This window comes from Mus caroli, unplaced genomic scaffold (assembly GCF_978045245.1).
Source record: "Mus caroli unplaced genomic scaffold, Mus_caroli_1 scaffold_2, whole genome shotgun sequence".
Taxonomy (NCBI): Eukaryota; Metazoa; Chordata; class Mammalia; order Rodentia; family Muridae; genus Mus; species Mus caroli.
Genome location: NW_028227257.1, coordinates 18,011,708 through 18,027,858, shown reverse-complemented (window position 1 = coordinate 18,027,858; position 16,151 = coordinate 18,011,708). Strand labels below are relative to the sequence as shown.

Here is a 16,151-nt window from a genome sequence, read left to right as displayed (position 1 = left end):
CTATTTTCCTTGTGTGTGTGTGTGTGTGTGTGTGTGTGCATGCGCACACATGTCACTTGCTTGTAGAGTTTAGAGAGCAACTTTCAGACTTCAGTTTTCTTCCCCCACCATGGTCACTGCGGATTGTCATGCCAGCCAGCTATCCACTGAGCTTGTTTACCTGGATCCATTTCCCTTGGTTTTTATTGTTGTTGTTTGTTTTGCTTGTTTTTGTTTGATTTTTATTGTTTTGTTTTTCTTTTCTTTCTTTCTTTGGTTTTTTTCATTTAAGAATACTTTTAAATCTATTTTGTTTTTCTCAAGGCTATTTTTTAAGTAGCATACAAAGAAAGACAAAAGTTAAGCTCTCTCATATTCAGCTTCTAGTTCCTAATTTTATACGTGTGTGTGTGTGTGTGTGTGTGTGTGTGTGTGTGTGTGTGTAAGTCTAGTAAGAGGTCAGGAAGCTAGAAAGGGTCCAGAAGAGGAAGAAAGGAAAAGAGCTTTAAGAAGTGGTGTGAAGCAGTCTCTGGATGATCCTTCCTTCAGTCTCTGCTCCACACTTTGTCTCTATAACTTCTTCCATGGGTATTTTGTTCCCCCTTCTAAGAAGAATCAAAGTATCTATACTTTGGTCTTCCTTCTTCTTGAGTTTCATTATCTTGGGTATTTTGAGCTTCTGGGCTGTACTGGCTATTTTTGTGTCAACTTGACACAGCTGGAGTTACCACAGAGAAAGGAGCTTCAGTTGAGGAAATGCCTCCATGAGATACAACTGTAAGGCATTTTCTCAATTAGTGATCGAGGGGGCAAGGCCCCTTGTGGGTGGGACCATCCCTGGGCTGGTAGTCTTGGGTTCTATAAGAGAGTAGGCTGAGCAAGCCAGGGGAGGCAAGCCAGTAAAGAACATCCCTCCATGGCCTCTGCATCAGCTCCTGTTTTCTGACCTGCTTGAGTTCCAGTCCTGACTTCCTTTGGTGATGAACAGCAGTATGGAAGTGTAAGCCGAATAAACCCTTTCCTCCCCAACTTGCTTCTTGGTCATGATGTTTGTGTAGGAATAGAAACCCTGACTAAGACAAATTGGTACCAGCAGAGTGGGGTATTCCTGTGACAACCTGACCATGTTTTGGGAGGACTGTGGAAGGACTTTGGAACTTTGGGCTTGAAGACCCATTTGTTGTTAAGAGCTCTGTCAGATGTTGTGTAGGAGCTTGGAAGATAATGCTGAGAACAGTGCAGAAGATGGAGGCCTGGTTTGTGAAATTTCAGAGGGAAAATTAAAGACTCTCTTCAGGGCCATTGCTGTTTTTATTGTGAAGATTTTGTAGTTCTGGTTAGCTGGGGCTGAAGAATCAGCTGTGATTAACAAGATACCAGAACTACTAAAGCAAAAACTTTGCATTACTGGGACTATTGATGCTGGTTAGCTGGAGCTAAGAAATTAGCGGTGATTAAGAAGAGACCAGCATCGTTGAGGTGACATCTTCTGGGAAGTGTTTTCTGAAAGCACAAAGAGGCTGTGTTCCAGAGATAGGCAAGGTTGTACTCCTTCTGCAGCGGGACTTGGTAATGTGTAAGGGTCACCCAGGTGGTACTGGTTTTGAAGGCATGAAGGGGTCATGCAGAGCAGCTGAGGCTAAGCACTGTGAGAGGCCATGGAAGGCCATTGGTGAAGGTGCAGCCTCAGTTGTAATTGAAGGCCCAGGACTGAAGGGGTCATGCAGTGTTTTGGAGATGCCAGTACCATGAGATGACCACCAAGAGCAGCAGCAGCAGTGGAGTACAGGCATCTGGAGCCCAGAGGACGACGTGTGTGCTACAAAGGGTATGGCTGGAGAAGTGACCCAAGCCCTTGGAGGAGCCCAGAAGATCGTGAGTTGGATCCCAGACGTTGGATGGTTGGAGATTGATTTTTGCTTTGATTGTGACTGTGCCCTGATATTTTCCCTCTTGAAGGAAGAAACTGTTTTAGTGGAGCCCACAGTTAAGAGACTTTTAATTGTAAAAAGACTTTGGATTTTAAAAGAGATGGATATTTTAAAGAGATTCAAATTTTAAGAATATGTAAAGACTGTGGGACTTTTAAAGTTATTTAGATCTTGGGGATGAATAAGAATGTAAGGGTTGAGGCTTACTAGTGATGTGTTTGTGTGTCAAGTTGACAAGGGGTCAATTGTACTGGCTATTTTTGTGTCAACTTGACACAGCTGGAGTTACCACAGAGAAAGGAGCTTCAGTTGAGGAAATGCCTCCATGAGATACAACTGTAAGGCATTTTCTCAATTAGTGATCGAGGGGGCAAGGCCCCTTGTGGGTGGGACCATCCCTGGGCTGGTAGTCTTGGGTTCTATAAGAGAGTAGGCTGAGCAAGCCAGGGGAGGCAAGCCAGTAAAGAACATCCCTCCATGGCCTCTGCATCAGCTCCTGTTTTCTGACCTGCTTGAGTTCCAGTCCTGACTTCCTTTGGTGATGAACAGCAGTATGGAAGTGTAAGCCGAATAAACCCTTTCCTCCCCAACTTGCTTCTTGGTCATGATGTTTGTGTAGGAATAGAAACCCTGACTAAGACATGGGCTAATATCCACTTATTAGTGAGTGCATATCATGTGTGTTCTTTTGTGATTGGGTTACCTCACTCAGGATGATATTTTCTAGTTCCATCCATTTGCCTAAGAATTTCATAAACTCATTGTTTTTAATAGCTGAGTAGTACTCCATGGTGTGAATGTACTACATTTTCTGTATCCATTCCTTTGTTGAGGGACATCTAGGTTCTTTCCAACTTCTGACTATTATAAATAAGGCTGCTATGAACATAGTGGAACATGTGTCCTTATTACATGTTGGAGCATCTTCTGGGTACATGCTGGATCCTTTGGTAGTACTATGTCCAATTTTCTGAGGAACTGCCAAACTGATTTTTCAGAGTGATTCCAATTCCACCAGCAATGGAGGAGTGTTCTTCTTTCTCCACATCCTCACCAGCATCTGCTGTCACCTGAGTTGTTGATCTTAGTCATTCCAACTGGTGTTGATTTGCATTTCCCTGATGACTAAGGATGTTGAACTTTTTTTTAGGCGCTTCTCTGCCCCACCTGGGGACCCATCCCACATATAACCACCAAATCCAGACACTACTGTGGATGCCAACAAGAGCTTGCTGATAGGAGCCTGATATAGCTGTCTCCTGAAAGGCTCTGCCAGTGGCTGACAAATACAGAAGTGGATGCTCACAGCCATCCATTGGACAGAGCACAGGGTCCCCAATGAAGGAACTAGAGAAAGGACCCAAGGAGCTGAAGGCGTTTGCAGCCCCATAGGAGGAACAGCAATATGAACTAACCAGTACCCCCAGAGCTCCCAGGGACTAAACCATCAACCAAAGAGTTGGTGGGACTCATGGCTCTAGCTGCATATGCAACAGAGGATGGCCTAGTCGGTCATCAGTGGGAGGAGAGGCCCTTGGTCTGGTGAAGGCTCTGTGCCCCAGTATAGCGAATGCCAAGGCCAGGAAGTGGGAGTGAGAGGTTGGTGAGCAGGGGGAAGAGGGAGAGTATAGGGAGTTTTTGAAGGGGGGACCAAGAAAGGGAATAACATTTGAAATGTAAATAAAGAAAATATCTAAATAATAATAATAATAATAAAATAAGTGGTATGAAGAGACTAACAACACACACAACAAGGAGAATACTGGGGCAGATTGCTAGGAATGCAGAGGGGAAGAGACAGGGAGACTGGGGGTTGGAGAGGATCACGTGGGGAGCAGGGCAAACTAAGAGTGCAAACACTAACTGGTTACTTTGTACACTGATTAAGCAAACTAGGAAGTAACAGGTTTCCTTGTCTTCTGTATTTTCAGACATAACTAGTTTTGTTAAGCCTCCTCCTCTTCCACTCTCCTCCCCATCTCCTTCCTCTCTCTGGTATCCTTCTTGCCTACAAGTCACATGTATTCTATCATTCTTGTGGTCTGCAAACCCTCCCTCCTTGTTTTCTCTTTCCTAGTTTCAGTGACCTCTGTTTACACCTATAAAAATGAAAAGCTTGGATTCCATTTTGATACTTTTTCTCTTGCTAACTTGTCCAAGTCTCTTAATTCCTACATTTTATTATGAGGGGATATGCATATTAATGTCTCCTTGCATAGGGATGTCTCCAGTGAGAAATCTGGGCACATGAGCTGTCACCGTTAGGGAGCGTTATTTAAGACAAGATGGATAAAGAGAAAGGTTTTTATTTTTTCTTTCTGTTTCAGGCATTTTGAAAGTTTATCTTTGGGATTAATATACAAAGGCTTGTCTTCATTGCAAAAAATTCCTGAAGAGTCAGCTCAGGGTAGCTGTGGAGACAGGCATTGTTATGGTCAGAGGAGCTAACCATTTTGCATGTAGGGTTTTCTCAAGAGAAACTTGGAAAACCAAAGAGGATATTTTGTTGCAGCTGGGAGATGGGGAAATAAATGCATTGAAGTTCCTATTTGAAGTACCTTCTATGTCTTTCTTTTAATTTTTTTATTATCATCAGTATGTATGTGTATGTTGAATGTGTGTGTGTGTGTGTGTGTGTGTGTGTATGTGTGTGAGCCTAAGGTTTACTGAGGAGCCCTGTCTCAAAACAAACAAACAAACAAACAAAGCAACAAACAAAGCAACAAACAAACCAATGAAGTAGAGAATGGTAAAGGCATCCAGCATTGACCCCTGACCCCTCCATGTGCATGCCCACACACCTAGATGCTCCCAAATAGGTTGATTAAAAGTCTGTAGTTCGGACAAGATGTTCTTCCCTGCCACTCTTGTTTCCCCGTGGTCTAGGGAGGATGGAGCAGCCAGAAGGGAGGGCCTGACCACTGCAGATGTGCATAGGTGAGGCCCATGATTGTCTCTAGGAGAGAAGCCAGCCTCATTGTGACAGATGATTTAGAAATGCTCACACTTCTTCGCAGAAAGCAGAGGACTTCTGTTGTCTGTTGATGAGTTAAACCCAGCAAAAGTCAAGCAGGCAGTGTAGACAGTGTTGGGTCAGCTGCTGTGCATTATGCCACCTTGTGATCTCCATCACTGTTAAGGCCATGAAAAGATGTCCTCTGTGTGTGGGTGGGGTGGGGTGGGGTGGGGGAGGGTTGAAAATTCAGGCCTGAAATGTGACAAAGGCAGAGGTAGCCTCCCTCATTAAACATCTTGGAATCTGGAAGCTTGTTAGTCATCACGATAATAAACACGCTCTGATAGTTGAATGAAAGCTAGCAGATGTGTCTATTTTTGGAAAAACAATTTTAAAGTATATTTTGGTTCACCTTACTTATGCCTTTTGTTAATTAAAAATCCTTTGATAAGTAGGAAAGAGTAGGTAATATCACAGTCTCAGAAATGAATGACTCTAGTTCGCAAGGTTCCTGTGATCTTCCAGGGTTGGGGCGGGGGAAGGATTAACTGTGGGCCACTTAACAGCGAAGTGAATTAGGTGGAATTGAAGTAGAGTACTGTAATAACCTGAGTTGGTGTTAAAATTCTGGGTAATGATTATAACATTCCTTTAAATAGAGTCTATAGAATTACATAATTGGCTTTGGCACTGTGGCCAGTTAAAGATGAGAGACTGTGGGAGTAGGGGTGAAAGGTATAGGGGACACAGAAAGAAATACCCGGATGGTGATCAAAAGACATCCACACACCTCATCCCCCTAAGTGGGAATGTGATTTCTGGATGGTGCATGGACATTTACTCTTATGATAGCCAAAGCTGAATTTTCTCCTGGGAAGGAAGGGGAGGGTTTAGGGCATTAGCCACAGGAATTCAGGATGTGTGAGGCAGGTTATGGGGAGATTATAAAGAGAGGAGCTACAGAGAGGGAAAGAGCTGGATTTTGCAGAAAAGGGAACAGATTGGGGGGCTGGGGTATATCTTAACTACTTTTCTGTTCTGTAGTAAAATATCCTGACCAAAGAAACTCTCTTTGTGTTTGCTTTGTGTCTTTCGGCCACTTAAGGTTCGTACTGAGCTGATTTCAACCTAGGGAGATTTTACTTTTAATCAAAGACAGCCTGCAAGGGATTCATTCCTTTTCCACAATATGTGCCACCCGGGGGACCCACAGATTTGGGTGCCTCTTTGGTCTTCTGTTGTGTCTAGGTCTGTGCTCAGCCCATGGTAAGCTCTCAATAAACGTATGTAGATGAATGAATGATTGACAAGGCCTTTGAGAGCCTCCCTCTGGGTTGGAAGCCACTCAAGCCGGTGAAACCCTTTCTTCTTGTCTCTCCACATCCTGCTTCCTTCGGGCTGTGACTGAGACACTATTTCTCCAACTCAAACCACACACCTTGATACCGCATGTTGAGTCCTTTGTAGGTCGAGAGAGAATCTACTCCTTTTATGGACAATCCTCAAAGCTTTCTAAACACTACATAGTGATCCATGGCCACACAGGAGAACTTATCCCATCACAGCTCCAAGCCTCCCCCCCCTACCCCCCAACAAGATGCAATTTAATGGCTTATTTTGGCCCCTCGTAGGGAAAGCACAGAACCACAGGGATGGGAGGCAGCTGGCCACATGCATGACACAGTCAGGAAGTAGAAAATGAACAGGAAGAAGATCCAAATTTCAAGGCTCTTAGTCAGGCACTTTCTCCAGCGAGGTGCCACCTCCCAAAGGTTCCATAACCTTCCCTACCACCACTACCACCAGAAAGAGATCAAGTGTTCAAACATGAACACACCCAAGCAACAACAGGTTTCTTTCTGACACCCGTTTCCTGTGTACTATGGTCTGGTCATGGGCTTATAAAAATGATAAAAAGCTTTTTCTTGCAAGGTCTCTTACTTACGGGCCTCTGGGCCTCTGGGGAACCATGTTAGGTGTCGTATCTAGGACTTTGCCTGGCTTAGTTGACCATAGGGCCTTGAAATCTCTCTCTCTCTCTTTTTTTTTAAATTATGTAGGCTGGTGAGTTGGCTCAACAGATAAAGGTTTCCAACAAACCTGATGACTTGTGTTTGATCCTGGGGACTAATAGAGTAGAAAGAAAGCTGCCTTCTATAGGCTGTACTCTGATTTTCACAAGTGAGCCATGATACATGTGTTCAGACAAAGATAGAGAGACAGAGAGACTGACACCCACATATAGGAGCAATTTAACTAAGTGTAACAAAGGTTTTAAAAAATTTCTATGTAAGTGTGTATGTGTGCGGGGCTTTTGAGCACAAGTGTGCAACAGTGCATACACACATGTGGAAATTAGAGGACAATCTCCGGTGTTGGTCCCCATCTCCTAGCTTGGCTGGGACAGGGTCTTTTGTTGTTTGCCATGAACACACCAGGCTTACTGGCCCACAACAAGCATCTGGGGATTCTCCTGTTTCTGCTTCCTACTTCTGGGTAGGAGCGTTCAGGTTGCACTACCGCATCTGGCTTTACAGGTTTCTGGGGTATGAACCCTGGTCTTCATGCTTGCAAAGCAAGAACTTTATCTAGCAAGTTACCTCCCAGCCCCCAGAGTCAAAAGAGTTAGAAACAACTCTAGGGGTTGAAGGCAGAGGTTTGAGAACTTTTATCAACAGCGCTCATGGAGAATTTTATCATAATTCTCTGATTAGTAGCTACTGTGAAAAACAATACTATGACTGCAGATGGCCCATTCAAAGAAGGAGCATAGGATTTAGAGCTCATTTCCACAGCTATACAAGGCAAGAAGGGCTGCTGAGAGCTCGCATCTTCTCCCTATCCGTATCTTCTTGCATCCCATCTGTAGCTTGACCATCCTCCAAGAGGCGTTCACAGTCAAGCCACAGGATGAGCTGTTACTTCTCTTGGCAGCGACTGAGAGCTGCTTAGGGCCTAAGTAGACCTGTCCACCTTGCTGGCCTGGCCCACATGTAGGGCTGTCTTGGCAAAAGCATGCTAGCAGGCAGATGCTCATACCACTTCAAAGACACACCCCTCCAGGTGCCGAAGGCGGCCTTTCTGGTGCTCATGCTTTATCACTGTTTATTTTTGCAAGGCACCCAGCTGCTGTGGTGATATTTATATCAATAAGTGCTCTACTCATCTGCCAGTTTCAGGGGATGCTTGCCAGCTGTGTATAGCAGCCAGTCTCAGGGTGCTTCGGAGCCTGATGTTTTTACATTCAGAGACTTGGTTTTCAAAGGCTGTGCCGACATCTGGGGCTAAAAGATCTATCATTCACCAAGGACTACTCTTTAAAAGAGCGAGCTAACGCCAGTGACCTTGATATTATAGGTCCAAACGTAATGTTTTCCCAATTCTCATTCTGTTTCCAAGCTTCAATTTTGAAAAGAAAAAAAAAAAGGGTGGGGACAGAAAAAAGAGCAACTAGACCTTCGTCCTTCTGCTGGGGATTGAACCCAGAGCTTCTTGAAGATGCTGGTCACTTGCTCTGCCATTGAAGATGCTGGTCACTTGCTCTGCCATTGAACTACAACTTTAAGGAGTGCAAACAGGCTTTTATAGGTCCTACCTTGCTCGAATTTCATAAAGGTGAGTTACCTTACTTGTCCAAACGGTAGAGCAGGTGGTGATCATTTCTGTTTCTAGAATATTCTAGAACTCTCTTTTAGGGGGATTTACTTTATTTCCTATTGCTATCTCTCTCTCTCCAACCATTCATTCTTCAGGCCCCAAACTTTGGAGTCATCCTTTACCTCCCATCTTTAACCAGAAAGCATGTTTTGTCTTCCTACCTATGGGATACATGTAGACTCTACAACATATTACTAGGTAACTTGAGCCACCATCACCTGTGCCTGACTGTTCTTGTCACTCCGTGTGCTTTCTGCTTTTATTATGAGCAACCACCATCACCTCCCTCCCTCTAGTCTCAACATAGCAGACAAAGGGATACTTTTAAAAGTCAAATCATGTCACTTTCCTGCCAAGTGTTTCTGTGTCTCCCTATTCTTTGCAGAGTGAAGTCCTAAGTTCTCCCCATGGTGACTAAGGTCACATGGCACTTAACCCTGTTACACTTCTCGTATCACCACTGATTCTCACTATCTAACCTTGATCTGGCCTCGGATTACTCTGTTGCTTCTTGAGAGCCTCAGGTATTTTCCTATCACGCTGCCTGGATACACTGTTCCCTGTGAGGAACATGTGGCTTGCTCTCTAGCTTCCTTCGACTCTGAGTTCACATATTCTCAAGCCTATCGTTGACTACCCTAGTACATCTGAGTCCCAACACAGTTTTACAATATTCACTTATGCTTCCTTGTCATCATGTCTCAATATATGATTGAATTCCTTATAGAGCATTTGTTGTTTATGGGTAGTCTCTCCCCTTTAGAATAGAAAGAGCATGGAAGACAGGAATATTCTCATTTCACCTTGTCTGTGTTGTTCACTGATACATTCCAAGAACCTAGAATAGCTTCCAGCAAATAGCAGTAGCAGATGCTCTACAAATATGGGTTGTGTGAATAGTGGAAACCTCTTCTGGATAACTCGCATGGGCACATTCCAACACATACTCACCTCTCCTCCCCCCTTCCACTTCGCTCCTGTCCATGCTCACCCCTCCCATCTTCCTGCATTTCCATTTTGGCCAGGTGCTTCCTGGATGTCTGATCACCCCAGACAAGCCACCTGCCACCATCTGTGACTTTTTGTCCACATTCGCATGCAGCTGCGACCTGAACTGTGTGGACTTCACACTGGAAAATGATCTCACATCTAGTCTGAGTTCTCCTTCAAGCTGCTTCCTCTGTTCAGATCCCCCACCCCTCAGTCTCTAAACATAACTCACATCTTTCTCCAGTCTCTGATCTCTATGCCTGTGCTCTCTGGTCCTAGATTCTACTTTCTAACACAAGTTAGAAACCTTTGGACCACCCACATGGATAGCAAAGGCTTTCTAATTATCCTGGAGCCTCTGGGCAGCATACTGCAAAGGGACTCAGGTAGCTGACTAGCCAAGGGCTATGAGGAACAGATGAAAGACCAGTGTGGGTGGTGCTCAGGGTCCCCACCTCCTGCTTTAACAGGCTCAGACCTTGGCTGATTACTTTTGCTTCATTCACTGGGTTTGCATAAAAGCTTCATTGGTGGAAAGGATCTTATCATTTAACAAACAACAGTCTGATTTTAACAGGGCTTTAGTTCAAGGCCCAGGCTCCTGAACCTGCACAGGGAACTTCTCTGCTGCCTGAGCCCTGCTGTCTTGTTCCAGCCTTACCTCGTTCTTTCCCTCTGGATACAGCCCCAGGGTGCTGGAACCAAAGCTGGCTCCAAGCAGCTATCTGTATGTCCATCTGACTTGCTGATGCCTCGGTTGTTCTATGTAGAAGCCTTCCCCCAGCCATTCATCCCCTGTATGAACAGATCTCCCCTGCTCCCTTCAAGGTCCAAATCACCTTCCTTTTGAAGTCTTTCCTTACCCTCTGGATAGAATTAATTGCTCTCTGCTCTAGGTCAACATGGCACTTCATTGCTGACCTCTATTATAGCACAGCCACAAGAGCCTGGGATAACTTGCCCATCTGTCTCTGTAGCAAGACTGGCAGCTCCTGGAAGGCTGAAACTATAGCTCAAGCCCATTTAGAAAGAAAATTATTCCCACCCAAGGCCAGTGCAAGGCCAGCACTCATACAAGAGTGTACCAAATGACTTTGGGTTTCCTTCAAGGCACAGAGAAGACAACATGGCAAAAATCTGAAAGGCCACCTTCATCTCCTGTATCCCATATAATGTATCCAGAGGCTGTCCCAAGAGAGTGTCCAATGTCTCAGGTGTGTGAAAATATAGGCACGTGATGGTGGGAGCTAAAAGACTCAGAGGGGCTATGGCATAAAGTCAAGGCTTGGCTATGTAGTCAGGGAGCAAAGATTCCCAGTTTCAGACTCCAGGTTCTGCCAGCAGAGGCTACATGGCAAGGAGCCTTTGGGGTTGGTGGTGTTCAGTGTTTTGTGTGAGATCTTGGTTTTCTGATCTCTGCATAATTTAGAGTAAGGCTTTAACCAGTGTCTAAGGCTTAGACAGCAGGGTCTTGTTCTTCGTGTATTCAGAAAAAGCCCATAGTCAAGGGGACTAGTTTATGGGAGTCATTGGTAAAAGATTCAGTAGGAGACTCTTTGACTCTGCAGGCAGTGGAATAGTATTCACAGTCTGACAATGCCTACCAGTGGGCCATTGTAGAGTCTCCTTGCAAGTCTATAGCATACAGATCATGACCCACTGGGGCCCACCTTTAGCAACCCCACAGTCGCCTCCTACCTGCGCAGTATCCATCTCGTTCAGCATCACCACAGATGAACAATTATAATCAAACACCAGCCTCCAGAAGTCTGCCACCGTGTTGGGTAGAGGATGCTGGGTGACCACAAAGGCGGCAGGCTGCTTGTGGCTCTGACAAAAGAATGACACAGGTTTAGTCAAATATATACCCATCAGTGATATTCTGATCATGATGAGGCTGGGATGACTGCCAGAGGCCCTGAGCCTGCCAAACAGATTTCACACAGCACCTGCCTGCTCTGTTATCTCTCCGTGCCCTGGCGGCAAAGGGGACCTTCCCATAATGAACACATTCTCCTCCAAACTAAGACATTTCATTAGGAAAGTGTCATGAGGATGGGGATTATCCAAATAAATTATTTATGTCTCGGAGCTCAGCAAATCATCATTACAATGTGAAATGAAAAATCCTGGATACAGGTTTACCGTGCTGCTGGCCTTAGCACCTCTTGTCATATCAGGGATCCCACAAGTTCCTGTGCCTATGATGCTGAGGAGGGGACCAATGGCTTCAGAGGGGCCTGATAGCAGGGATCTTCCTGTATCTGGAATGGATTGAGAGCTGAGCTAGCTTGGCCAGAGGTGACATTATGTCCTTTAGCCCACCAGGCATTAGAGTCAGCCAGGCATTAGAATCATGTAGACCTGAGGTTTAAACCCAGTTTTGTCCCCCATAAATTATGACTCACCCATGTGTTCATTCATCCAGCACTCTCCACCCATTTGATATCCATTCTTATTTTTAAATATCATTGTGGGGAGTCAGGCAGTAAACACTGTTAAATCTAGATGGTTTCAAAGCTTTTCTTCTGGAAAACGAAACTTAAATCAAAAGGGATGGTTGTCATACAATGTATGTGGTGTGCAAATTAAAACCAAATAAACCAACAACACTTGGCAATTAGGGCTAAAGAGATGGCTCAGTGGTTGAGAGATGGCTCAGTGGTTGAGAGCACTAGCTGCTCTTCCAGAGGACCTGAATTTGACACCCAGCACACACACATCAGGCAACTCACAACTATTTGTATTCCAGTTCCAAGGGATCTGATACCTTTGGGCTCTAGAAGCACTACACTTATGTACATGAGCATACCCACTTGCAGGTATGCACACACCTACACACAATCAAAACTAATAAAAATAAATCTAAAAAAACAAAAAGAAAAAACCTGGTAAGCAAGTTCACTACAGGGTGGATCAATTCCTGTCCTAAGTTTTTTCCTCAGCATCAGTGATGAGTCTGGGTAGCACACTTAGACACAATCATAGCCTAGTACCGGTAAATATATTAATTTCACATTAGAAACAACGACAACACAGCACTAGTAAATACATTAATTTGTCCTTTTGTTGCAGACACAGACATTGAGGCCCAGAGGTTGGGAGGATCCCAGTGTAAGCTTGGGAGCTTCATTTGAGCCCCATGTGACACAATACCGTAGGGGGAGATATTTGGAAAGATTGAGTAGTGACTCCACTTCATTGGTAGCTTGTGCAACCTGAAAATCAGCCATTGTTTCAATGCATTATCAAGGTAGCCGGGATAGGTGGGAGTCAGAGCTGCTGTTCTAGAGTCACAAGTCAGAAGGAAATGGGAAGAGAATGACAGAGGCTCAGAAATAGCACGGCAAGTCCTTATAGACATGTTTATCATGTCTACACTAGGGATTCCTATTTCCCAGGGCCTTCTTTTGACCAGTGGATGGTCTAACAATAGGTGTTGGGGGACAGATCCTTTAAATGTCTCCAAGCTCAAAGGTTATGTCAGCATGGCCTTTCAGCCATTTCCACACTGGGAAAAAAAAAATCCAGCCTAAGGCTATTGAGATGATCCAGCAGTTAAGAGCAGTGGTTGCTTTCCCAGAGGACCTGAGTTCAATTCCCGGCACCCACATGGAAGTTCACAATTGTCTGTAACTCCAGCTCCAGGGAGCTGTAGGCACCAGGCATACACACCCTTCTTCTGGTCTCTGCAAGCACCAGTTCAGGTACACTCATGGTGTGCAGACATAGATTCAGGCAAAACATTCATACACATAAAATAAAACAATATTAAATTAAAAACTTAGGCTTTCAAGACAGCAGGCATGGGGCTTGGGTCTTTGGTGCCACCATCTCAAAGCCAGTTGGCTTTGAGCAAGTAATGAAAATACCCTGACCCTCAGTAGATCTCCAAAAAATGGGGAGAGTAATACCCCAGTGCCAGAGGAGACAACTCAAGTCCAGAACCCGACATGCAGGGAATGTTAGTTTCCTTTGCTTTCCCTGACTCTATGATAAATGATCTATTAGGCCAGCACGCCTGACAAAGTCTTATCTGAAAATATGTTCAAGATCTGCGCTCCTGCCGGGTTTCAGGGATCAGCCAGCAATCCATTTCGTGGATAACATCATCCTTTACCAAGGGAAACATTAAAAATTAACCCAGAGGACTTCATATTTTTCTGCTAGAGGCAAAGCTGCTATGGTTACCAGATAATGCACAGACTGAGCTGGAATACAGATAAGGATTTTTTTTTTTTTTAATATAAGAAAGGCAAAGGCCGCAGTGATGACTCAAAAGAGAAATGCCCTGTGGACAAAGAGAAGACAATCAGAATCAGAGCTTGGCACAAGGCATTTGACTCCAGGCAGCATCTAACCTGCAAAGCAGAGGCCAGGAGCTTCCTTGATGCTTGCTTGGATGAAGAAGGTAGAGAGAGGATGCTGGGAAGGTGGGAGATAATGATAGGGGTGGCTTGGAGAGAGAGAGAGACAGTGCTTGGAGGGACAGGCACACACAAAGACAGAGACACAGAGATAGACAGACTCTGAGAAAGAGAGAGATAAGCAGACAGACTCAAAGAGAGACAGAGACACAGAGACACACACACACACACATACTCACAAACATACATACATACACACAGAGAAATACACACAGAGATAGATAGAGACAGACTCAGAGAGAGAGAAAGAGGAGAAAGATAAGAAGACAAACTCACAGAGAGAGAAATACACAGAGACAGTCACACAGAGACAGAGAGACAGCATACATACACACACACAGAGAGAGAGAGAGAGAGAGAGAGAGAGAGAGAGAGAGAGAGAGAGAGAGAGAGAGAGAGAGAGAGAGAGAGATATCTTAGAAGGCCTTAAGCTGGAAAGTCTTTCTTCTTCTTTGAGCAAGTCTAGCTACTTAACATGATCCAGACACAACTCTCCACTTCTACACTCAGCCAGGAGAATATAAGCACCTGTGAGCTGAAGCCAGGACAGGTCGCTTGAGAGCTTAGTTGGGAATTGACCTTGGATTACTTCTTTGTTTCCAAAACTTAGAACACATGGGACAATCAGAGGTCAGAAGTAATAGTCTTGATCCAGGAAGTGGCTACTCTCTTGTCTGTAAGTGAGATGGGGGACCTTATGGGCTGGATGAACATGACTTCAAAGTGGGGAAAGGGGAGGAGAGATCTTGGAATTGTGCATCCCCAATCAGACAATAGAGCTCTTGGTCTTGAGCCTTAGAAGCCAAGTTCACGCATCTTAGTGGATTGATCAAACAGGGGAGGGACAATAAATGAATTCTGGAGTGAACGCTGGAGCTCTGGCCTTGCCATTATTTCTCTGGAATACCCCGAGCACATCTTCCTCAGTCTCTTAGTCTCTTCTGCTGCAAAGCACATGGGTGAGACTGGAATGCCTATGGTTCACACTGCTACAAGTGTCTGCAGATCCTGAAGGTGCAATTTTATAACCAGAAAATGCCCAAAGACACAGGGGCAGAGCATATGAGGCAGAGGCATGGGAACACTGGGGCAGAATATTTCCCTAATTTCAAACCACAGTAGGGAGCAGTTCTCTTCTGGGACATGCCACTGAGGAAGCATGGTACCTTAGCAAGGAAATCTAGGACATGTCCCATTTCCCTTCTTTATCTTTTTATTACTTCTACTCCCTGCCCAGCAGCCATTTACTAAACATCTACTGTGTGCTATCTTACTCTTTGCCTCTGCACAGGAGTTATCTGAGGACCTATTTGAGATACACCAGAAGGAACTCCAAGATGCTATACTACATCTTGTCTCCCAAGGTCTCAGACCAAGGCCTGGCATGAGGAATGTGGTCAGAACTGAACTCCTGCCAGACATAGAAGCATGCAGGATAGAACTCATCTTGAGTTATTATAGGAATACTTTTTTTCCAGCTTTTGATCCATTCTGTCCACCGTTTTTAAGCCAAAGAGACAAAAGCACACAATGTATCTGGGTTTGGACATAAGGCTTCAGGGGAACTATGGTCTCAGAGGCCACCAGTCAGAACCAAGGTGGCCAGTTGGGCTCTGGGATTCAGTCATCTCCATGATGGGAAAGAGCTTTTTCTATAATGACTCCCAAGGGCTTTCTGCCAGGGGCTCAGCTTACATCCATCAGTGCTGCATTGATGTAGTTGCTGGACTCTCCATCTACTGAGATAAGGAAGGGTAGACAGCGGTCCAGAGGCAGGACATCCATGCTCCGATTCTTATCATGGTTCCGGGGTAAGAGCCCAATGCTGCAGTCTTCAGGCCGCACTCGAGGTGTCACAATGTTGAGTGTCTGTGGGGTACAACGGTGAATAGAGGAGACTGTATCTAAGCGAAGGGAATTGATATCCCAGTTTATCTTAACTCACCTGTCTCTCCTCCAAGCTTGGCTTTGCTACCTCTTTCCCCAAACCCATGCTCCTCCCATGACAGTGATATTCTATTATATCCTGCTTGCTGCTATAGGACTTCTGGACTAAGGGTCTTTGCCAGGAGCTTTGTGATACCTTCAAGGTGCCAAGGCTGCAGGGGCAGGGTGCCCAACACAGGGTAAGCCACGGGCTAAGAACACCTGCCAACCATTCGAACTGTTGTTCAACTGGGCTAGCACAGCATTAAGAGAGGCCAGCCAGAA

General features: G+C 45.0%; 1 protein-coding gene across 12 annotated transcripts in view; it reads right to left on the bottom strand.

The window, feature by feature from the left end:
* Window positions 1-16,151, bottom strand: part of Ptprt (protein tyrosine phosphatase receptor type T) — a 1,119,809-nt gene that overhangs the window by 15,981 nt on the left and 1,087,677 nt on the right. For all 12 annotated transcript variants that reach the window (XM_029473981.2, XM_029473985.2, XM_029473982.2 and 9 more), the window contains 2 exons: window positions 15,636-15,809; window positions 11,212-11,343 (listed from right to left, as the gene is read on the bottom strand). In XM_029473981.2, coding sequence (XP_029329841.1) covers window positions 11,212-11,343; window positions 15,636-15,809 — 306 coding nt within the window. The remainder of the gene's footprint in view (window positions 1-11,211; window positions 11,344-15,635; window positions 15,810-16,151) is intronic.